This window comes from Chelonia mydas, chromosome 10 (genome assembly GCF_015237465.2).
Source record: "Chelonia mydas isolate rCheMyd1 chromosome 10, rCheMyd1.pri.v2, whole genome shotgun sequence".
Classification (NCBI taxonomy): Eukaryota; Metazoa; Chordata; order Testudines; family Cheloniidae; genus Chelonia; species Chelonia mydas.
The window spans coordinates 59,199,893-59,223,823 of NC_051250.2; the positions used below are offsets into that span (position 1 = coordinate 59,199,893).

General features: G+C 41.6%; 2 protein-coding genes across 3 annotated transcripts in view; both read left to right on the plus strand.

The window, feature by feature from the left end:
- Nucleotides 1-23,862, plus strand: PYGO1 (pygopus family PHD finger 1). Of its 2 annotated transcripts, XR_005226952.2 has the most exons (4): nucleotides 1-404; nucleotides 6,295-6,380; nucleotides 8,511-9,728; nucleotides 23,735-23,862. XR_005226952.2 is itself a non-coding variant. In XM_037909946.2 (3 exons), exons 1-3 carry the CDS (start codon nucleotides 356-358, stop codon nucleotides 9,642-9,644), a joined length of 1,269 nt encoding a protein of 422 aa, XP_037765874.1. In that variant the 5' UTR covers nucleotides 1-355; the 3' UTR covers nucleotides 9,645-15,496. The 2 variants fall into 2 exon arrangements, 1 of the variants encoding a protein (XP_037765874.1); XM_037909946.2 differs by lacking the exon at nucleotides 23,735-23,862 and having other exon boundaries at nucleotides 8,511-15,496.
- Nucleotides 20,880-23,931, plus strand: part of DNAAF4 (dynein axonemal assembly factor 4) — a 13,326-nt gene continuing 10,274 nt past the window's right edge. The window contains exons 1-2 of the mRNA XM_007056374.4: nucleotides 20,880-21,212; nucleotides 23,735-23,882. Of these exons, the coding sequence (XP_007056436.2) occupies nucleotides 21,090-21,212; nucleotides 23,735-23,882 (271 nt within the window). The 5' untranslated portion in view covers nucleotides 20,880-21,089. The remainder of the gene's footprint in view (nucleotides 21,213-23,734; nucleotides 23,883-23,931) is intronic.

Genomic DNA, 23,931 nt, shown 5'->3' on the forward strand with positions numbered 1-23,931 from the left:
GGCAGCGGGCGCCGAGCCAGGCACATGCCTGCGATATGCAGGGGGCTCGCCCAGCTGCGCGCTCCCAGCCCCCTCGAGCAGACCCCCGGCCGCTCTGCCCGCAGCAGCCGCCCCTGGGCCGCCGCTGAGCGGAGCCCGCCCTGCGCCTCGCCCGCCGGAGGCAGCCCCGGCGCCCTCCCGCTCCCAAACTTTGCAAAGTCTGGCAGCTCCCCGGGGCCGGCCCGGCTTACGGCGGCCGAGGCAGCCGAAGCAGCAGGCGGAGGAGGAGGCGGGGTGCGGGCCAGCCGCCGCCGCCGCCGCAGCATCAAAGCGCCTCGATTCCTGCTGCCGTGGGAGCCATGCGCCGCCGTCTGTAATGTCAGCGGAACAGGAGAAGGATCCCATCGCGCTGAAGAGATCCCGAGGTACAGCGGGCCGGGGGGGAGGGAGCCGGGCCGGCACCCTGGGGACAGCCGGGGGGTCCCGGGCCTAACTCCGCCGAGGAGACATGGCATCCTCCCGCTCGCCGTCTGAGCCAAAGCGTCCCCCCTGCCGCCGCCCTCTGCCTGCCGCGGGGAGCTGGAGGCAGCGCCTGCATTCCGGGCGTCTGGCGGGGCTGCCCCTGCCGCACTTCTGAGCAGGGAGCTGCTCCAGCAGCGGGACTCGGGGCTCCCGCTCGCCCCAGCTCCTGTTACACCCCGTGGGGGTGTCATTTATCTGGATGTGTACTTGGTGTGTCCGGCTGACGCATCGCTGTTGCGATCTGTTGTATGCATTGCCGTGGCTCCAGCTGCCTTTGGAAGTAGCATTGCTCAAGTGCATTTCTTTGAATGCCGTATTAAGTCTACAGTGAGGCCCCGATTCCGCGAACTGATCTGCATGGGTGGACCCCTGCAGCCGTGAGGATTCAGTTGTAGGATTGGGGATTTAAAGTACAAAAGTTAATATTGGAGGATCCAGGAGCATTGTTAACTTGTCCAATCATGTTACACACATGCAGTATTTCTACTCGTTTTCTTGGTGTGTAATATATTAGTATACATTGTTCAATAGGTATAGTACATGTGCCCATATTAACGCTCCTGCACAGAGAGTAAATTGCATTTCCAAACTTTGAGTTTTCACTTTCTGACCCTTAATACTAAACTAATATTTGGGTTTTTTTTTTAAATTTGTTGGAAAAGAGAAGAAAAAAATTACCTTCTGTTAATAATGGCAGTATTTGTATGGTCCTGGTGAGGTTTTGAAGCTCATGCTTCGTTGAAATGTATTGGGAAAGTACAGTTCCATCCCATCCCTGCTGCTGCTGTTTGGCTGGAGACCATTTTCTGCAAGGCTGGCTTAACAGGGCAGCAGCACATCTCTTTACGTAGTGGTAGCTGTATCTTTAGAAAGGCAAAAGAGACATTTGTTTTGGAATGAAATACTGGAATGTACAGAGTATCTGTGAAAGGATTGAAAATTGTGGTGAAATTATAAAGTCAGGGATTCATTGTTCCTTTTCTCTTCACCCCTGGAATTTTTCTAATGTTCTTTATGTTAGCCTTTGGGGGGTGGGGGGAGAGGGAGAGGACAAGGATTTTGCTGTGTGTATTTCACTCAGATATTTACAATTCACTTCTTTCAGTTGTTCTAGCAACACCTGTAAAGGAGCAGTACTTGTACCTAGCAGGTTAGGCAGAGAAAATATGTCACAGAAAGACTGGAATTCATTAAGTTAATTTAAATAATAGGTTCTGATCCTGCAAACACTTAAGTACACGTATAGCTTTGTACTTGTGAGTAGCCAATTGATTTGAATAGGATACTGATGAAGGGCATAAAGTTACATAGGTGCATAAACCATTGCACGATTAGGGCCACAGCACATGCCCATTGAACTAGTGCCCTGTGACCCCCATCTAGGGGCCGTGCTCCTCTTGACCTGCTGCTTACAAACAGGGGAGAATTGGTAGGGGAAGTAGAAGTGGGTGGCAACCTAGGCAGCAGTGACCATGAGATGGTTAAGTTCAGGATCCTGACAAAAGGAAGAAAGGAGAGTAGCAAAATACAGACCCTGGACTTCAGAAAAGCAGACTTTGACTCCTTTAGGGAACTGATGGGCAGGATCCCTTGGGAGGTTTTTAAGGCCTGGCTTAACAAAGCCTGGGCTGGAATGATTTAGTTGGTGTTCGTCCTACTTTGAGCAGGGGATTGGACTAGATGACCTCCTGAGGTCCCTTATATTCTATGATCTATAGTCTCTTGGTTGTTTATTTCTTAAAACAAAAAAACCAAAATCCATACTCAGCCAAGGGACTACTTACTCATCAAGGGTTATGGCTGCAGTCTTGCAAAGACTTACATGTGCTTTACTTCACATACTGTAAAATACCGGACTGTGCTTACTGTGTAAAGTTGCATAAAAGTCTTTGCAGAATCAGGGTCTGTTTATTTACATATAAAGTTTTAAGTGTCACCTGTCTTGAGTGTGTGTGTAAAATAAAGTGCGCAGATTTAGTCCCCCACTCTCTCAACATTCAAAAATGGGTAAACTACATTTTTTTTCAAAAATTTGAAAGGGGAATAATAGCTTTCATATGTGACAAGCATAGAGAGTCTAAGCCAAAATGCTTTGGGTTTTTTTGTTTGTTTTTTACAGAAAGCCAAGAGTGTCTGAGAACAGGGAGTTATGCTGAAACCATTTTGCAACCTTAACTCTAGTATATTGCAAAATACCAAAATGTTCAGTGTATCGTTTACTGAAAAGACTGTGGATACAAGAAGTGACTTTCAGGAAAGTTTATTTTGGCTGCTTGATAATGACCCTTGTTCACTTTTCTTGGAGGTATGTGGGGACTAGCATTAATTTTCCTTTTAAATTCTTATAAAACCCAAAAGGAAAAATACATAAATTCATAGGTCTAACTTACATTATTGGCCTCACATAGAGAAAGCTGAGATCACAAAAGCTTAGTACTTCATCAAACAGTCTTGAAAATCAGTAAGCATCCAAGTAGCTTTACTCATGTGAGTAGTCCCATTGACTCCTATGGGGTTACTCATGTACTTAAGTGTTTGCAGGATCAGATCCTTGAGTACTAGTTTATACTTAACAAACTTTACAGAGATTTAGGCTGTATTTTGAACTGCTACAGGAAGGTGAGCATTTGCTGGCGGTCCGTAGAGAATTGTCTGGTCACATACTTAACACTCTCCTTATTTTTAGCTGCTGAATGTCATTAAAAGAATCTAAAATACATTAAACACTTTCCAGATAATATTTTTCCATATCAGCAATTGCTCTTGTTGACACATGGAAGCTATGTGAACATGAATGGGAGAGAAAATTGTTTGTGTAATTGTGAATGAAAGAGAAGGTGCCAATGAGACAATCTCTCTGTTAAACTGTGATACGTCTATAAGAATGTTTGAGAACACCTGGGTGATGGAAAACAGAGGGAAAAATTTGAGGAGATAGTTTATAGTTTACCAAGCTAGGACATTTTGGCAGGAATTTTGGGAGTATTTGTAATGATCCCTTCCTCCTGCAGAACTTTTATTGGAATATTTAAGATTTACAATCTATGGGCTGCTATACTTTACATAGCACCATAAGGGGACACACGGTTTTACATTATAAACCGTAAGAATTGGACTTCTCCCCAAATCCCAAAGAGTTATTCTCACAACAAATTTTGTGGTGATCTGCTGTGGTATATTAACTCTTGAACATGATAAAAAATTTCCCCTGGCCTGATATTTAATAGGATTTGAATTTACCAGTTTTCTTCCAGTCATAATGATTTGGGGCGGTCACTTTTTCTTCCTCGTGTTTGGTGAAATATTTTAGGGATTATAATTTTTTTTATAATATATATATAAATATTTATAAATATATATACACACACACACGATATGAAATATGAGGGGGGATTTTAACTTTGACAGCCAGAGCCAAGAGGAAGTTATTAAAGCAGGGACAGAACAGGGTTCCTCCATGAGGTGGGAAGTAATTTCCCCGAAAGCCTTGTTCTGAAGCAGTATGAGTCATCTGAGTGGAAATTGTCCCAGTGGCATTTTCTGCCCTCCTAGTGAGGGGACTAAGACGAAATCCCTGCTGACTAGCAAAATACTGACTTTGAGGCTAAGGAATCCATCAAAAATATTTGAAATATCTGAGGATAATTGAACTGGTATACTGGCCTGATTTTCCTCTGTGTGGGAGAAGCTTTGTGATACTGTGTGTGCAAAGCAGCCGTGGTGGTTCAGCTGCCTGCTGGAGGATTCTGAGTGATGGAGAGTTGTTGTAATGGTTCCTATGCTGTATCCCTTACTGGCATAGGGGACGTGTGGGAAGAAAGGAACGTGAACTAGCATCCATATGCCCCAGTAAAACACAGTTACCTTCAGACTACTCTAATTTATGCTAGGGACCTTAACTGGCATCAGAACAGTCCAGGACTGAGGATGGGTAAGGTGCAAAGGGTCTTGACTTGGACCAAGCCCTCCTTAGGTGGGCTCAAGGGTCAGAATCATTGTTGCTATGGGTCAGATTTTCAAATACTTTTAGATGCTTACAGATACTGAAGGGCACCTAATAGGACTTTCAAAAGCACCTAAACAGAAGACAATGGGAATTAGGCACCTAGCCTGCTTAGCAGCCAAGACGTCTCTCTGTAGATGCCTAAATACCTTTTAAAATTTGACCCTGTGTAACCAGATGAGAGTGTTGCAGTAATAACAAATTCTCAGTAACAACAAATTCTCATGTGCAGCAAAACATTTGTATCTTGGTAGAGTTTAGCTAGTTTTTTAAAGTGAATGTTAAACATAGGGACACATCACACTTTTCTAAAAAATATCAAATGATAGTACCAATCTGAGGTCAGTTTACATGCATTCCACTGTATGTAGCAGGAAAGAATAATTGTTTATCAAAGTAAAGATGTAGACAGAGCATGGGCAAAAAAGAATGAACTTGTATACAGTCTGTTCAGATTGATGGTTCTACCAGGTTAAAATCTGTCACCTTAACATCGTCTTTCCATGACTTTCCAAACACTCAGGCTTTGACTCAAGGTTACTCTTCATTCCCAAAACAAATTAACAATTTCTTCTACTAATGTAATGGGACATTTATCACTAAAATCTCCTCTATCCATCTCTAGAAGTGGTGGGCAACCTGCAGCCTGTCACAGTAATCTGCAGGCGGGCTGCAAGACAGTGTTTACATTGACCATCTGCAGCTCCCAGTGGCCGCGGTTCGCTGTTCCCAGCCAATGGGAGCTGCGGAAGCAGTGTGGGCTGCAGGGATGTGCTGGCTGTTGCTTCACACAGCTCCCATGGGCCAGGAATGGCGAACCGCGGCCACTGGGTGCTGCAGGCAGCCATGCCTGCGGATGGCCAGTGTAAACAGTGTCTTGTGGCCTGCCAGTGGATTACCCTGACAGGCTGTGTGTGGCCCATGGGCCACAGGTTGCCCACCACTGAGCTATAGCTTTACAAGGGATTAAAAAATAAAAATTCATAATTTGTACTACAGGATCATATAGAACTTCAGGCATCTGTCACATTCTGATGAAAGGTGTAGCTGAACTTCACGTGAAGCATTGGATTTTCTTTCTCTTAGTTAAAATGAAAAAAGTGGATCAAGAAGATAAGCATCTCTCATATTGCAGGAAACTGTATTTGTACCAAAATAGCTTTTGTTAACTGCTACATAAGGATATATGGCCTCTGCAAAGGAATCCCCTAGTGCTGGCTCATTGATTATAGTGAGATTTTTCCTGCAGTGATCTTTTGCATGATCAGGACTTAATTTATGGGAGTTTGGAAATGGCAAGCTGAGAGTCTTGTCTCAGCTGTATACCAGGTTTTCAGGGATTTTCATTAATAGAATGCCAGGTTTTCATTCATAGACTTGTTTCTGCTTGCTCTTTCCTTAACTACATACTGTAACTGCCCACTCTGCATGGGGAGTCCCAGGCTGATGAACACCACATCTGTGTAAGTTAAGTGGGAGAAGAATCTTAGATAATTCCTTTTTGGTGAGCGAAGTCTTAAGCACCAAGGGCTTGATCCAGAACCCAGTTAAATTAATGGAGGTCTTTCCACTGACTTTAATGGGCTTTGAATCAGGCCTTAATGTTCTAATGGAGATGGACTCCAGTAGTTGTGTTACAGCCCCCTATACCTCCAGGTGTGTTCATTGTATAAACTTTGTAGTTTTAAGCTAGAATTAGTGATGCTTTGATGTTTGACACAGAAAGGCACACATTAATATAAAATCTATATTGAAACAAATGCAGAATTATATTGATTGAAATTTTGTAGGTGGTGACAGTGGATTGGATGGGTTAGGAGGACCAGGAGTACAACTTGGAAGCCCAGATAAGAAAAAGCGCAAGTCAAATACACAGGTAAATTGCTTCTGATGTTCTCAATTTTTTGAATAAATAACACACTCAGATGTTGCTTACTAATATGACTATCTCTTTCATCTAGGAATATCAGTCCTTTATCACAGGCGCAGATTAGTAGCTTTCCAATATTTTATAATTAAGTGTTTAGGTAAAATCTTAGATCCCTCTCCATCCCCCTACTGGTTACTAGTAACGCCTGTTGAAGTTCTTTTAATCCCTGGAGATTGCTTGTATCCTGCAATGGGAGAATATAAAATCTTTGGTAAAGATGCACAGAGTGAACAGGCTGCTCATTCAGTCATTTGGACATGGTTCCGAGGAACAGAATTTAATTCCCAGCCTTCAGGTGTTTGATGTGACTCTCCAGGGTATGAGTGGTAGCTGCGGGCTGCTGCTTTCTCCATATACGAAGGTTTGTGGACTAATGGGTCCATACAGTTCATGAACCCATTGGCCACACCTTTAGTACACCCTTATAATGCTTTCCAATGCAGGGAGCCATGAAGCACACTTGGTACATTGAATTTATACCGTTTGGCTCTTCTGTCCACTGGAAATGTATGGCTTCCATTTCCTGAAACGGGGCTTTCAGAGAGTGTGTGGGAAGACATAGGATTTGGGTGCTAATGCAAAACACAGATATTGATCATCACCTGTAAAGTAGAATTGTCCTCTCCTGTGTCCACTCAGCACTCTGTCTCAGAATATCTGCTATTAGTTACTTTGTGGCAAATAATGAGAATAATCTTATTCAGCTAGGGCCAGTTACCACCTTGTGATATGCATGCCCAATTCCCATTGACTTGGGTGTCTATTGCTTTTTCTTGTTCAAGTAGTGGTGAAACCCGCTGTTGTAGGCATATACAATTAATTTCAGGCTTTTGGATGTCTTAGTTCTCTCTAATAATGAAGCTTTCCTTTCGCAGCAGAATGACGATAAATATAATGGTGTTGCAGATCAAGTTCCTCCTCTTTTGTTACCTCTAATAAGGTTTGCAGGGCAACAGAAATCTGGAGAATCATTTCCCCAGCCGAGGCTACTAAATATTTGAGGCCAAATTCTCGCCTTCTGTGCATGAGGGAGCTATGTGGGGGTGAGCAGGCCAGAACTCTCCCCACAAACTGGACCAGAACGACAGTCAGTTGTGCAGTTACTCTCTACAGTCATTTATGCAGCCTTTGCGTCCACTAAACCCCACATGCTCCCAGCCCAGCCCCACAAAGTGCTGTAGTAGAGCAGATCCCTCTGGTTCACAGAAGATGGAGAGTCCCGCTGGGCAGATTGTCTCCTGCCTGTACACCTTGCAGCATGGATATAGTAGTATTGCTATCTTTTAAGTCTTGCATAGCCTCATCAAAAGTGGGATGGGTCAGGGGAAAGATTTGCCCTTTAATTTAGTGAATTTAGCCTGAGAGGAAACAAAGGAAAATCTATTTTAAACGGTATTTAAACATGAGTTTTTTTGTTTTAATTATATGATTTTGCGGGAATCCTGCTTTTCTTAAATAAAAGAAGGAAACAAAACCACACAGTGAGCATTTTTGGCAGCATGTTGTACAGCTGCACAGTTTTTAAAAATAGTGAAATTAATCTAAATCACTTTAACGGCATCATGAGTTTTATGAAATAGCTCTTAAGACAAACTCAGAAAATATTTGGTAAAATAAGAGTATGTACTCCAGCCACAGAACTCAGTTGGTTTCAGTCAGGGTTCTGTGTGGGAGACAATGCAGGATCAGACTCCTAATAATATAAAGACCAACAGTGGCATTAGACTGGTATACCTGCAAAGGGATCCACTCTTCCAGGGCTGCTGTATCACAAAAATCACCACCACAACTGGTGCCCCTATTGGCAGTCTTGCAAGAGAGGCCCAGGGAGGAATGAGCCTGGAGCCTGAACTAGTCTCTCTCTCCCTTTCTGATGAGACTTAAGGCTCACTGGCAGAGTAGTTTGGGGAAGCTTACACTGACTGTTGCTGCCCATGTGGCACCTAACTGAATAAACAGAAGACTTTGGTTCACTCATGCTGCCAGTCCAGCTTCTTTATGGTTGAAAGCCCATGTGTTCTTGTAGGGAAGTTTATACGAATGCTAATTTAAATATTATATTCTAAATATTTTCAGGGATCTTCCTTTCCTCCTCCATCTGAATATGCTCCACCGCCGAATCCAAGTTCAGACCACCTTGTAGCAGCTAACCCATTTGATGATAACTATAATACTGTCTCCTATAAACCCTTATCTTCAGGAAGTCCTTATTTCAGCAATCCTGGTTACCCTGGTTTTGGAGGTTATAACACTTTCAGAATGCCACCTCACATGCTGCCCAGAATGTCCTCGCCATATGGTGGTTCTTACACCCTCAGAAACCAGCCACACCCACTTCCTCAGAACCCTGTGGGAATGGGTTTTAATCGACCTCATGCTTTCAACTTTGGTCCACAGGATAACACAGGTTTTGGAAATCAGCCATCTTATAACAGTGGTCAAATGAGTCAAAATATCAATATGCCCAGTCAGTACTTCAGACCAAATCCTGGTGAGAACTTTGGTCACATTCCTCCACAAAATACTAGTCAAATACCACACCCTGACATGACATCTAACTTTGGACCTGCAAGCAATCCAAATTTTAATTCCCAGTTAGATTCAAACCATTCTTTTGTTCCACCACCCAACACCTACAATCAGACAAAACCATCAGCACAAAAGCAAGACTTCAGTCAAGGTGCAGGCAAAACTTCCAGCCAGAACACTGCTACACATCAGCATCACCACAGAACAGATGACATCATGAACCAAGGTAGTGCTGACTTAAAAAACGTTAATCGAAGCAGTGTAGTAAATCAAGAGAGCAACCATTCTCATAATGCAGATAACACTAACAGTAGCCATGCTAATGGGACTCAGAGCAAGTCCCGTCAGCCTAGGGTTACAGCTGAAGGATGCAACTCTGAAAAGAGCAGCAAAACATCTCTCCACCCCAGTCGTCATGGTCATTCATCCTCTGAGCCAGTCTATCCATGTGGAATTTGTACACATGAAGTTAATGATGACCAGGATGCCATCTTGTGTGAAGCTTCTTGTCAAAAGTGGTTTCATCGGATTTGCACGGGCATGACTGAGTCAGCTTATGGCCTCCTCACTGCAGAAGCATCAGCAGTATGGGGCTGTGATACTTGCATGGCTGAAAAGGATGTCCAGTTGATGCGTACTAGGGAGACTGCAGGGCCACCCACATTGAATACTGATGGATGACAACATCTACTGATGCAGTATTGAAATACATACTACAGAGGTGTAGCTCATAATGGTGTACTTCATTTTCTATAGACAATCAAGGTTGGTTTGGTTTTTTTTTTTTGCTTTTAATCTAACTATCTTCACACATGAAATTCCATCTGTTTCTGTGTTCTTTGTTTTATGCCTGTTTATGTGAGTATTTAAACTTTGATCAGAAACACAGACAACGTTTGAAGATCCAAAATATGACTGGTATTTGTTTGATCACAAGCAAGTTTTGCATTAAAAAATGAATTACTGGAATTATTGAATTACTGATGTCAGAACATCTGCCTCGATGAATACAGGCTGCCAGATAGTGCTGAGCCTTGATGGTACTATATATTGGAAACATTCATTATTGTTATGTTTTATGAATGTCCATTACTGTTTTGCTCATATACAATGCTATCTGTTCTGTGGGTAGGAGAAAAGGTGGAGGAGGTGACATGGAGAAAGAGGAGTACTAATGAATTTTATTTTAGGATGAGCACTAAGGATTTAAATTTTTTTTCTTATTCTGCATCTGAAACAATGAAGCAACGTTGCATTTGATTGTTTTAGTATTTGTGATGTTTACACTTCAGATTACAGTGGCTCCTGACTTCTCAGCAAATATTTAATAGCTGAGAACTCTAGTGAAGCCTTGCGTTACTAAAATATTTACAAAATATATTCTAGTATTACATTTAAAATAACATCAAGGTTGCAAAGTCAAGCACTCAAAAGTTAGGGAATGCCAGAATTTGGCCCTTTCTGTGCATACACAGTAGGAAATAGTCTTTAATTTGACATGATTGCATGCTTCCTCCTAGGTGCCAGAGCACCAGCTGGCAAGGCATTGACAGCACAAGAGAGACCATCTCCCTGCTCTCATATTTACTGAGCTTGTGTGAACTGTGATTTTTTTCAGTGTCTTGTAATTTGGCCAACTTGGGTGAATTTTTATACGGCTTGGAAAAATTGTGATCTACCTGGCAAACCTCAAGTCTCTGTCCAAAGTATGGAAGTGATAGAGCTTCTCAATTTAAATAATTCTAAGATATATTTTAACATGGGCAACACAGCATATTTTTCCTAAACTTGTTCTTGGACACAGCTAAACTGTTGAATTTTCCAGACACCCGGCATGAAAATTCAACCCGAACAGTTAAAATTTGGCAAAGTTATAAGCAACTGAAAATGAGGTTTTATAATGAAAGGTGTTGGGCAGCCTTAATAATAGGTAGCACTACTAGATCTGTCTATTATATTTACCCTTATGCTAATGAGTTATAATAATAAATCATTAAAACCAAACCACACTTGTCAAACATGACAGATGCTAATCATCTTGCTTAATGCACTACTTGAAGGCGGTCAGATACTGTGGTGGTAAGGATGGTATAAGAACCTAAATAGAATACAAACATAAAGGTCATTTTGTGATATATCATCATTCTTTTAATTAATTTTGATTGTTTATTAATTCAGTAGTTTACAAGGTGCCCCCACTGAGTGTGAATTGGTGAGGTTCTACTGTAACTGTGCTTCTAAACATTACTTGGAGATGTGCTGTCCTTTTGGTATATGTGTGTAGCTCCCCACTAATGTTATAGGTTATGTATGAGCGTAAAGGGCTACGTACGGCTTGCTTACATTATTAAAGGACCTTCTGCAGTATCTGGAGAATGATGACCAGAGGTGGTTGTACTTTCTCACACTTTTTACACTGCCTCACTGGGAATCTCCTAGAGGTGTAAAGGAGAATTTGGGACTGTTTTTTCAACATTACTAGTTCAATTCAAAGGCTAACCTTCAGTGTTTCTATTTTTCTTACTGAGTTGATGACTTACATTAGTAATCTCTGCTAAAGTAATGTCTTCAGGAATTTTACCTGTGACTTACTACTTTAATTCTAATTTGCTTGTAGTATTGAGGTAGAAATTAAAACCAAAACCTTGTTCAGATAGCATAGGTTCCTGTGGGCCAGATTCTGATCTCTGTTGCACCAGTGCAAATTGTGAAGCTTGTGATGTTACCCCAGATTTACACTGATATAACTGAAATCAGAATTCTGCTCAGCACCTAAGAAATCCACCAGAGGCTTAGGGACCATGCTTTCTTTGCTAGTTTGTGATGATGTGAGTTCTTCTAGATTCCTAATACAAATAAAAGATTCTAGTGTTTGTCCTTAGAAGTCCACTGGACATTTTACAATCTGGTGCAGGAGTCAGATACTGTGTTTAAAATGATCACAGAATTTCCTGCACCTCCCCTCCCTACTAATTCCAGTATTTCAGAGTAGCCATATGCTTTCTACATTTGTTAGCAAAACATTGCCATACGAATGTAACCAAATGTACTAATTGGTTAGCATTCGGGGTGGGCATGGAGTGAAAACCTGTGAGTTTCCACCCAAATGTTTAGTCCTACAAATAAAAGGCATTAGCAAATGCCATCAAAGTACCAAAATTAAATAGCTATCATAGCATTGATATTGATGTAGTCTCAGTATTTCTGCTCTCTATTTACAGAGAGCAGATTCATTTGTTTCAGAGTGTGTTAGCTAATAGTATTTCAAGTATGTATGAGAAAAAGAACAATCATGTTTATTAGTAGGGTAGTAGGAATGTCACCTGCTTAAAATTAGAACCATGCTAGTTATGGGATTAGGAGGGTTGGTTAGTATACCTGATTTTTGTAATACTCTACATGAAACAATTTGTATTGAGCTGTCATGTAATTCTTTCAATATTAGTGTTTTAGGTTGTACTGGTGCTTCACACCAAAATATTATAAGGATTTTGTAAATCTGCAAACCTGGAGATTTATGGAGGAAGTGGATCAATTCCATGTCCTTTATAAAATGGCTCAGAATGCTGCTTCATAGAATGACTTCTCAGTAGTGTGGCTGCCCAAGTTTTTTAATTTTTCATCCCAGATGAAATAAATAATTGGAAACTTAATTAAATAGTCGATTACACTGACAAACTTATTTTGCCTTAGACCAGCGGTTCTCAAACTGTGGGTCAGGACTCCAAAGTAGGTCGCAATCCTGTTTTAATGGGGTTATCAGGGCTGCTGTTAGACTTGCAGGGGTCCGGGGCTGAAGCCAAAGCCCGAGCCCCACCACCTATGGCTGAAGCCCGAGCCCCAAGGCCGGGGGTTGAAGCTGAAACCTGAGGGCTTCAGGCCTGGGTGGTGGGGCTTAGATTACAGGCCCCCTGCCTGGGGCTGCAGCCCTTGAGCTTCAGCTCCCCCCCCCCACCCCACCCCCCACCCCAGAGTGATGGAGGTCAAGCAGGCTCAGGCTTTGGTCCCCCTCCTGGGGTTGTGTAGTAATTTTTGTTGTTGAAAGGGGGTCACGTGCAATGAAGTTTGAGAACCTCTGCCTTAGACCATTTTAAATGCGCAAATATTTTATGTACCGGTTTAATATTCTGATATTGTGTTGTAATTAGTGGTAGGAAAAGAGGCATTGCCATCTATTGATTAGAGAGATGTGGGTGTCAAAAATCCTATCTTTTGTTCCTGGCTCTTTTTCTGATTATCTTTGTAACTTTAGACAAATCAGTTAACTACCAGTGCCTCAATTTACTTATCTGTATGATAGGATTAATACTGACTTCACAGGGTGCTGAGAGGCTTAATATTTGAAATCTTTAGATGAGAGACACTATAGAAGTGCCAAATATTATAATATATTTAGTGATTGCTCTATTAAAAACAAAAGTATAATTTTCACGGCTGCTCAAAGAAGATACTTTGCTATCTGCATAAATTTCTGCTTGTGCCCCAATCTTGCAAACACTCTTACACATGTACTTAATTGTAAGCAGGTGAATAGTCCTAATGAAGTAAGTGAAATGATGTGCATGAAGTTAAGAAAAATTCAGAGTGCTTGCAGGATTGGGACCTTCATCTGGACTTCATAATTAGATATTCTTAAATGTATTTCTTGGTTTGAGATGTTTACAAAATCAGTGGTGTTGAAATTTAGCACCTTTTTACATTTTCTTTATTCCAACGTAATAGAAATTATTAATAACTTCTGCATAAAATAACTGTACTTCTCATTTATATCTAATATTGCCTGCCTAAAAGTATCTGTGACATTTTATAAAAAGGTCATGCTTCTTATGTTGTATGTGACTTCAATGACTGTTTCATATTAAAACTAGTCTTTCCTTATGTACTGCTTACATATACCTGTTTTGGGATATCAGTTCAGTACTTTTATACAATCTTGAATGTGTTCCACATTGGTGACATGTATTTTTGCAACGACTTCTTTGTTTTGATTATAAATTAAAGCATGTCTGAAGTAATACATGCATTAGTTCTGTGGTGTGTGGCAAAGTTAATGTACGTAATTCAAATTGGAAAAAAAGTGTTCAGACTTTGTCCAACATTAACCCTATTGCAAGGGATTAAATTACTATGTAATACAAATTATTTCATATCATGATGTGTTTTAAACTACTCTATGAAGTATGTGAAACATTACACTTTATGGATTGGTAGCTGGCCTGGTATCCTTGCATAGAATGAGATATGGTAGATGGCAGCAATTCATGATAACTAATACAGTGAATACTTTTCAAAACACATAGAATTTATGTACAATGTGCCTGATCTTTAAATTTGTTGCTATAAGTGTTTTTGGTTAGTAAGAGTTTCACAGTATATCGCTAACAAATGAGTGCACATTTGATGGCATATAACAAGTGTGACAATCCCATTACATCATTTTCTATGTAGTTTAAAAATAATTTCATTGATTTATTTCTCTTTTGGACATAGATATGAAAATGCAGGCTATTGTAGACATCAGTGTATTTTGAATTTATTCTTGTAATGGTCAAGGTCCATTTTTTGTTTGAGGATTTGCTATATTAGAATACTTTCTTCTTTTAAATCAGAGTGAATTAAGTGTACTGAAAAGCAGAACTCTAAAACAAGGCAATATAACTACCATGCATTACATTTGGCGTACGAGTGTTCTCTCATTTGCATTGAACTAGTATACTTTCTCAGAGGCTCATGTTTTTATATAAAAATAAATGTTCGATTTCAGGCTCTAAGAACTTTTAGGTTGGAGCCGATAAAGTGCTGAGTGTCATCATTTCTTATCTTAATTAGAAATTTGAGGGAGCTCAGCACCTCTCTGTCCTTAGCATAGAGGTATTAATGTAGGCCTGTATTCTGGCTGGTCCAGATGTACAACCCTGCGCAGCCACCTGCAGAAATGACTCATCCCAAGAGCATAAGAAATACCTTTTTTTCACGTCTGAGTGTGGCCTATGTTGTAGATTTCTCTTACTCTCTTTTATTGACCCATGCTGTAAGTCTTTGAATGATTATGGATTCAGCTCCATGTTCTCATCCTTCAAAGGAGTGTTCCATGCACTCTGATTCATGAACTGCTGTGTCAAAGATAACTGTGAGGGAAAAATGTTTCACAGGGAGAAAGATAATGCTGTGACTTAAATTCCACAGGGAGAATTTTTACATTCTATTTGCATTTTTTGTCACAAACTCGATTATTTTGGTTCAGGAGAAATATAATTTAAGCATTACTCATTATGCTGTATTATATTTTCTGAAGAATGAAAGGAAAACCTTGACAATGCCAATGTATGTCTTTTATATTCCCAACCATTCACCTTCTCTGGTACACCAGGGTGTCAAAGATCGTTTAAAAATCTGAACAACTGTGTAATATACAGAGGGCAATTATACTTCTCATCTCTTTAATATTTATTCTTTTCTTTTTCTTTCATCTTTCTTGATGTTGGAATCTTCTGTTCTAAAATGAAAAATATAGTTGTGGATTTTTAAAATTGTACATACAATCCCTCCTAATTACTTGCACGTATAGAGTTCGGAGTGGATATTGCATTTCATTATGGCCTTTTGATATTTAGTCCCTTATGCGCATTTTTCCCAAGTGTAATGTTGAGTTAATGTAAGGAAGTTACAGATCTATTGCCATTCAGACAGTACATAATATGAGCTGATAAATATTGTTGACATTTCATTCTTAAAACAAAAAATGTTATAATTCTGTCTAGTAGTAGGTATATCATGTTTATTAGATTATAGGTCCAGCATTGGTAGAAAATGTATATGGCAGGTTTTCTCACATGCTACATGTAACATTGTTGCATTTCTGGTGTTCAGCTTCAGTTTCTTTCAAAATAAAGCTAATTTTTGAGGGGGAAATGCCTGTTGATTTAATACAGAGAATGCAGCTTGCACGCATTTTAATTTGCATTGCAGTTATATTGTGAAGATTAATTTGGTTAAGACCCAAACTTGGGCAGGGAACAATGTAAAATTTCACTGTTCTGAGAAGGAACTCTGGCACAGAAGTAACTTCTGGGCTGTTCAGCTAATGTGGCAACCTTTAGAGAGTGCAGCATGTCCTCTGCAGTCAGCAACCTCCCTATCCTTGCCCCTTTGGGAGAGGTTACTCTCTTGTAGGGGCATGAGCCCAAAGCAGTCCTGGAGCAGAGACTGGAAGACTTCTTGCAACCTGGGCCCTATTGCCTGCCTGCATAGGGTTAGATGTTTGTGGAGTTCTTTAAACATGTGACGTGCTAACCGTTATTTAATTTATAGCTCTTTCACCCTGCTTGGTCACTGTATTATATAAAGCACTTAAAACGTAGTAAGTCTATGATTTAATAATGTTTAAAAGCCCAGTGCTTTGGACCCATGTTTAAAGCCAAGGGGTTGGATTCTACTCAAGAAAGCATTACTTAGAATAGAAAGCTTCTCTGGAAAAAAGTTTCAATGAGAAAGACATAGGTGGATATCTGAAAGGAGCAGGAAGAAGGGGACATCCTATGAAATTCAAAGAGAGCAAATTTAAAATCAGTATTTTTTCCCCACACACAGTTAACTTGTGGCACTCGTTGCCATAAGATGTTGTTGAGGCTGAGAAATTAAAAATTTTCAGAACATTTTCAGAAATTTTCAGTTTATATTAATAACTAGAAGATCCAGAGTTGTTGTTTTAAAAATAATTTACTATAAGAATTTTGGAAAGGATATAAACCCTCCTACTTAAGGGCACAAACCAACCTGCCACTGTTGAGGATTAGGAATAAACTTTCCCTCTGGATACACTATACCCTGACTGCGTACATCAGTTTCTTATTTTTGTCTGAAGCAGCTGGCACATGCCATTATTAGAAACAGAATACTGAACTAGATGGACCACTAGTCTGGTCCGGTATGGCAAGTCTTGTAAGGTTTCACTTCCTATGAGTCGTCATAGCAACAGCTCCATCATCTGCAGAATTAAGCCAGAGAGGTGGAATGCCTGAAAGGAAGGCAGTGTCAATGCACATGTACCAGTATGTGGTTCATGAAGGAGGTCTGAAACGTAGCCCATTTCCTCTCTCTCTGTTAAAGGGTCTACAAACAAGCAGACCTAGCTTAATTTAAAAAAATCAATATTACTTACTTCGTTACTAGTATAAGTAATGCTGTTTAGGTTTTGCTTAAATTAAGAGTCCCAGCTCACAAGTAAACAGATCAGAATTTGTTAGGTATTTTTTCTTAAGTTACACAGGGAGCTGATTGGTATGAGCAAAGAAGTAGATGTAACTATAATTATAATTTGTCCTTCTAGAAACTATGCTCTATAATTACAGCATGTTCTTTTTAGGTGAAGAATAAATAATGAGCAGTTTGTCTGTAGTACTTTCATTTTGACTGCATAATTTAATTTTTTTAAACCAAAAATACATCTTAGCAACTTAAGCAGAAGACCAGGGTTTAGGATAGATTTAGGACTCATTTCCTCCATGAATGAACCCTCCAAACTCATGGAAGAAGTGGTGTATGCACCTTGAGTGAACACAGCTTGGCTCTGGATAGGTATGTTTTATTTTTATTTATTTAAATGTAATAATCAAGACTCCTGGTTCCTAGCATCTGACGAGTAGTACAACAAAAATCCCAGAAACATTAAAATAATCATTTAAACAGGAACTCTGCCAGCTAGCCACCTTAATTTAAAAATACAATCTTTCCACCTTTTCCTTATCATCTGATTTATTTATCTTATACCTATCTTTGTAGCATCTGAAGACCTCAGATTAATGAATTTTTCTCACTACACTCCTGTGTGGTTGGGAAATATTTTCATCTTTTTAAAGATGGGGAACTGAGGCACAGAAATATTCAAGGTCCAGTCCTGCTCCCACTGAAGTCAGTGGCAAAACTTCCATTTCGTTACTGCAGGTTCATGCCTAAGTCACATGTTAAAGGTTATATGGGGCAAAGTTTTCAAGTGCCTAAATCCCATTTTGCAAAAGTGACTTTGGAGAGTAAGTCCTGTTGACTTTCAATGAAGATTTTCCCCTGGACATTTCATTCATGGAACCAGAAACTTAACTTTGATCTCAGTCCCAGTCCCCTGCCTTTTCCATGTAAGCAACTGCTGATGTTGCCACAGGTGAATGAGAGAAAGGATCCACAGAAAAATCTCTATTAATATGTAGTTCATGATCTGAAGAAGTTTTAGAATCCCTGCAATTCCTGATTATATGTGGATAAAATCAATAACAATACTTAACTCTCATACACCACTTATTCTTTGAACAATCCTTTGAAAATATAAATTACATGACTATCAGAAAACAAAATCTGATATCCTTCACAAACAGTAAATTAACTTTTTTGTTCTTTTTAAGAGAGAGGGAGGGAGTGTGTGTGTGTATATGTATGTAAGGTTGAACTCAATTTCTCTAGGTCACACTAGAACAGGTAAGTCAAGGAAGACTTCTTGGTTCTTTTGGATTTTTGCAACTAACTCCAGCGAACTGTATACTTCTGAGCAACTAAAAACCTACTTGAATTGTAGAAAATCTATATTGTGTGAGATTGACCCTAATGTGTTTGGCCTGACTTTCAAGGGATGTAGATCAGAAGCAGGATATATTTAATTGTTCCCCTATATTAGGCTTAACTTCGGCAGATAGATCTATTATTGTTTGTCTGATGGACTAGGTCAAACAGCAATCCACAAATTATCTCCTAAGTTTATGAAAGAGAGTGACTCCAAATAGACAAACTATTTAAGCTAATACCTGGAATGACAAGTACAGCCAAATTACTTTTTACATGACATCTGGAATTTCCAGTGTATCACTATTCAATTTCTCAGCAGCCTTCAATAGTTTTTTTTCCAGAATTTCTAAAACTACTAGCAGTCTATTATGGAAACATACTTTGGATAACAAGAGCTGCATTCCTTTCTCTGCTGCTTTAAGTGTGAGTGATGAAAAGCAGAACTGTGTGCCTGACCTTAGATCTTGGTAAGTAAATGAACCAATATTTGCAGTAGGATTTTATTTGTCAGTTAACCTTTGCTGTAGCATTATGGAAAGACCTAAAAATAGTACTTAAACTTGCATTTATTTCCCCCACAGTAACACTTTGAGCCCCATGGAAGGTAAATTTTCATTATTTAACACAAACTGTTTACAGAACGTAATAGAGAGGGCTCCTGCCCAAACTTTTTTTATAATATAAGAGTTAAGGCTATCTTACAATTTCTTGTACAGTAGAAACACCGGAGTTATGAGCTGACCAGTCAACCATACACCTCATTTGAAATTGGAAGTATGCAATCAGGCAGCAGCAGAGACAAAAGCAAATACAGTACAGTACTGTGTTAAACTACTTAAACATATAAAGGGAAAGTTTAAATTTTTTTGACAAGGGAAACTTTCTGTGCTTGTTTCATTTACAGATGGTTAAAAGCAGCATTTTTCTTCTGCATAGTAAAGTTTCAAAGCTGTATGAAGTCATTGTTCAGTTGTAAACTTTTAAAAACCACTTCAGAGTTATGAACAACCTCCATTCCTGAGGTGTTCATAACTCCGAGGTTCTACTGTACGTGGATGGATCCTTGCACCAACTCAGAGCTCAAATGCAGTTAACAGGACTCTGCTCAGGCAAAATCAGTTGCAGGATAAGGGTCTTCTAAGGCCTCAGTCTTGCAACTGGCTCTTCACAGGCATGAGGATCCACCTCCATGGAGCCCATTGCAGGATTCACAAAGTTAATGCGAGCAAGATTCACTTAATTTAAGCCCTGATTCTGGAAACAGCTTCTCATTATACACGTGATCGGTTTTGAAAAGCGATCACTCAGTTGCACCCGAAAGAAGTTTGCCTCATGTTAAAATGTTTAAAAATCCTGGAAAATCCACAATTTTAAACTAGTACGCCATAATTATTTGCATGAGTTCATTCCCTAGCTACAAACTACACAAAACTAAAAAAACACAACGTAATAGTGGCCCTGCTTCTCTAAATTTTGTGCAGGATCAGAGGGCAGGAAGCTAAAACGTAGTTTTAGGTAGTTTTAGGTTCCTTTGCACCTCATGGCAGGTTTAACTGGTTTATTCTTGGACTCCCCGTGGCAGCTGGTGGGCTTTGCTCAGCTGAAAATAGCCAGAGCATCTGGCCCTCTGCTTTTCGCAGTTCCTCTGGGTGAGGCGAGATGGGACTTTAAGGGGCTCTGTCAACTGCCATATGACGTTGGTTGATCTGAACTTTTTTAAATACTGTGGGCCCAAACGCCACCTCCAGCCAGTCGCTGCTGGAGGTAGGGTGACCAGACAGCAAGTGTGGAAAAATCGGGATAGAGGATGGGGGGAATAGGAGACTATATAAGACAAAGTCCCAACAAAATCGGGACATCTGGTCACCCTCGCAGAAGGTTGAAGCGACGGTACCTCTGCCGTCTGCTCCTTTCAGAGCGTGGGAGAGAAGCTCCGTCCCCTGGCTTGGGGAGTGTGTGTGTGGGGCGGGGGGGTCTCGTACAGCATCGGGGGAGAGGCCTGCTGGGGACAGCCTGACATAGCGTACAGGAGGCTTGCGGACAGGTGCGGTCCCAAGGGCCGCGTCTGCCAGCGGCCAGACCGGCCTGCGCAGGGAGGGGCCCCAACCCGGAGCCGGTGCTGGAGGGGGCCCGAGGCCTGGGAGACTGAAGAGTTTCTGCTCCAGAGCCCTTCACAGGTGGTGCCCGACCAGGCTTTCCCCTGGCGGCTGTAAGAGCGTTCCGCTGAGGCGGGGATGATGCGTCTGGCCACGCCGGTCACCACGCCCTAGCTGCCCGCACACGGGCCTCATTGCCAAGGGCTCGCCTGGGCAGCCAGCAACACCTTGCAGACTACAAATCCCGGCGTGCAATGTTCCCTCAGGGGCGGGGATAGCCCAAAGTCCCAGCATGCAGCGGTGCCCTGGCTGGGCAGAAGTCCTCCTACCTGGATCCCTGCTGCTCGCTTCCCGTATTACGTAACAGCGGGGTACCACTCAGGCCTGGTTCCAAACCCGGAAGTGCTAGGGGGAGGGCAGCGGAAAATCTGAACCCTCCCCTAGTAACCGCTGCAGGGCGCCCTTAGCAGCGGCGGCCATGCCGGTCTGGGTGCGCGATTACAGCTGGCGGCAGACGGACACTGCTGTTTTCCTCTCCCTGCCGATGCGGGGTGTCCGGGTCACCCAGGCAAACATCTTCTGCACTGACCAGTATCTGAAGGTGGGGCGGCTTCTGCTCTTCTCCCCCGCTCCCAGCCTGAGCAGAGCCCTGCACTGTCTTCCTTACGCCTTCCCCACTCGCCTCTCCGCGGGAGTCCCTAGCCGCCGCCGACCTCCCCGGGGGTCGGTCTGGGCAAGGAGGCAGCGCCCCTTCCGCTTCCCATCCCCTCCACCAGCTGGGAACTCGTCCTCCCGTGTCCCTTCCACTCTCATCTGTCTGTCTGACTCTCCCTTTTGCCGCTTGGACTATGGCAGCAATAGCAAAGTGAACGCGAGCAACGGTTCCTGATCGCTGCTGGGCACCAAGCCTGCCAGAGGTCAGGGTTTTGTCACTGATGGTCTTCAACCTGTGCCACCAGCCGAGCAACCCTTTAAGAGAGTTGAAAGGGATTTGCAGGGGAAAGGTTGAATACAGTTCGTTAAAGCAGGAATGAGAGGCCTTCAGATTTACTGCTTAAAGGTGGTAGATGTTCCTCAGGCACAATGTTTTGTTGTTCTTCAGGACAGACACATGGTTCTGCGACCACCGTGTGTGTATGTGGATGCTAGTTGGCAGATACAGAAATTAACCTTTGGGAGCTATGTTGGTTTATGTTACAAATATGCAGAGGTGAAAGTAAGCTGGTATGCCCCGGTACGGTGTACCAGTAAGAGCCGGTGCACTGTACTGGGACCGGCTTTCCTAGATGGCAATTTAAAGCCCTGGGATAGTGGCGGTGGGCTGCGGCGGGGATTTAAAGGGCCCCAGAGCGCCAGCCGCCACTACCGCCCTGGGCCTTTAAATCTCCGCCGGAGCCCTGCTGCCGAAGCCCTGAAGTAGCGACGGCGGGGCTCAAGAGTGGATTTAAAGGGCTGGGGCCATAACGCGGCTGGAGCCCCGGGGCCCTTTAAATCCCTGACAGAGCCCGGCCGCAGCTACCCCAGGGCTCGGGCAGCAGGGCTCAGGCGGGGATTTAAAGGGCTCGGGGCTCTGGCAGCCGCTACCACAGTGGAGCCCCAGGCCCTTTAAAGCTCTGCCTGAGCCCAGAGCCCTGGGGTAGCGGTGGCAGCCGGGAGCCCCCGGGGCTCCTCAGTGATTTAAAGGGCCCAGAGCTCCGCTGCGGTAGCGGCAGCTAGAGTCCTGGGTTCTTTAAATCACCCCGGAGTTCCCAGCCGCACCTGCAGCTGGTAGCTCGGGGGTGATTTAAAGGGCCCTGGGCTCCCAGCTGCCACTACTGCAGCTGGAGCCTGGCCATTTAAATCTTGATTTAAAGGCCCCGGGGGATTTAAGGCCCTGCCTCTTCCGGTTAAGGCCACGCCCCCTGCTCAGGTCTGGTAAGTCCTCTAACTTACTTTCACCCCTGCAAATACGGCATATTATGTACATAAATGAATGAATTAGACAAGGGAAAAGTGAGAGAGAGTTGTTTGTTTTGTATTCCCCAAACAAACTACAATTTAGCGGGGAGTAAACCATTTAAAAACTAAATATTGATTGGTAATATAACAGTATTCTTGTTAAACTGACCTATGATAGGTGACTGGGGAAATATTCTTTAGCCACCACTCCTGCGTATCACACTTAACTACATGAAGCAATTTTCTGTGGTTATCCTTTATCTCCTATTTTTTCTTTATATTATTGATTTAAAATCAGATATAGGGTAGACTCAGGATTTTAAGCCAAACTCCATCCGTCAATGATTTGTAATCCATTGGTCAAATTTCCCACTCGTTTACAGCTCCGCAACCCTGTGGCTTGCACAAGAAAAAACGAGGGCAGATTCTGGCACCTTTGGAGAGATTTTCAATCACTGGGTGTTAGGCACTTAACTCCTACTGGAAGCCTTTTAATGGAAGTTGGGCATCAAGCTGTCTTTTATGCCTTTGAAAAGTTTCCTTTACTGTAACAAGAAGAAAAAATACAACAACATTGTAATCAATGCAATAATTATTGGGAAATTGTGCATACACTTTTAGTTTGTATTAAACTAAATCTTTTTCTTAAAAAGTACTTGTCAGTGTCCCGTGTTTCTCATTGTACTTTGCTGGGTGGTTTTTTTCACATGATTGCACTTTTTGTGACTATATGTAATGGAAATTGTAAAGCTGCAACTAGTGTTCCAAAGTAGTATATTTTATTACTAGTTTTTGGTATTGGTTAATACCATAAGCATTTGCAAGCAAATAATAATTTGCATTATCACTGCAGCTCTAATTCTTTCAATGTTGTTTGGCATTTCACACTGTATACTAGAATTTGGACTCATTTATAAATGTTAATTTTATTTTAATATTTTAATGAGATGGTTAAGCTACTGTAAATGATCTCTTCTACTGCAAATTACAGTCTAGTTAGTGGAGTCTCTCTCACTCACCAGCTTTTATGATTTTCTTGGTTTATTATGAGAAAACATTTGCTAAATATTTAAAATATACATTGGGGATTTATTATTTAGCCACAATCTTATTAAACATTTTATTTAATGAAACACTTTTAAAATGAATACGCATGTATATTTATTTGCTATTTACATTTTATAGGTAAATGTTCCTCCATTTTTATTTGAAGCCATTCTGTATGCTCCTATTGATGACACTAGTAGTACAGCAAAGATCAGAAATGAGACCATTTTCTTCACTTTATATAAAAAAGAAGTGGCCATGTGGGAATCCCTGGTTATGGAAAACGGTAAGTTGTCTACTGTGGAACACAGATGGACTATTTAAAAGACAGGCAA

Coding starts and splice junctions, on each gene's coding strand:
- PYGO1 (XM_037909946.2), top strand. CDS start 356: ATGTCAGCGGAACAGGAGAAGGATCCCATCGCGCTGAAGAGATCCCGA. Junction 405..6,294: donor CGCGCTGAAGAGATCCCGAG/GTACAGCGGGCC, acceptor GAAATTTTGTAG/GTGGTGACAGTGGATTGGAT. Junction 6,381..8,510: donor AGCGCAAGTCAAATACACAG/GTAAATTGCTTC, acceptor AAATATTTTCAG/GGATCTTCCTTTCCTCCTCC.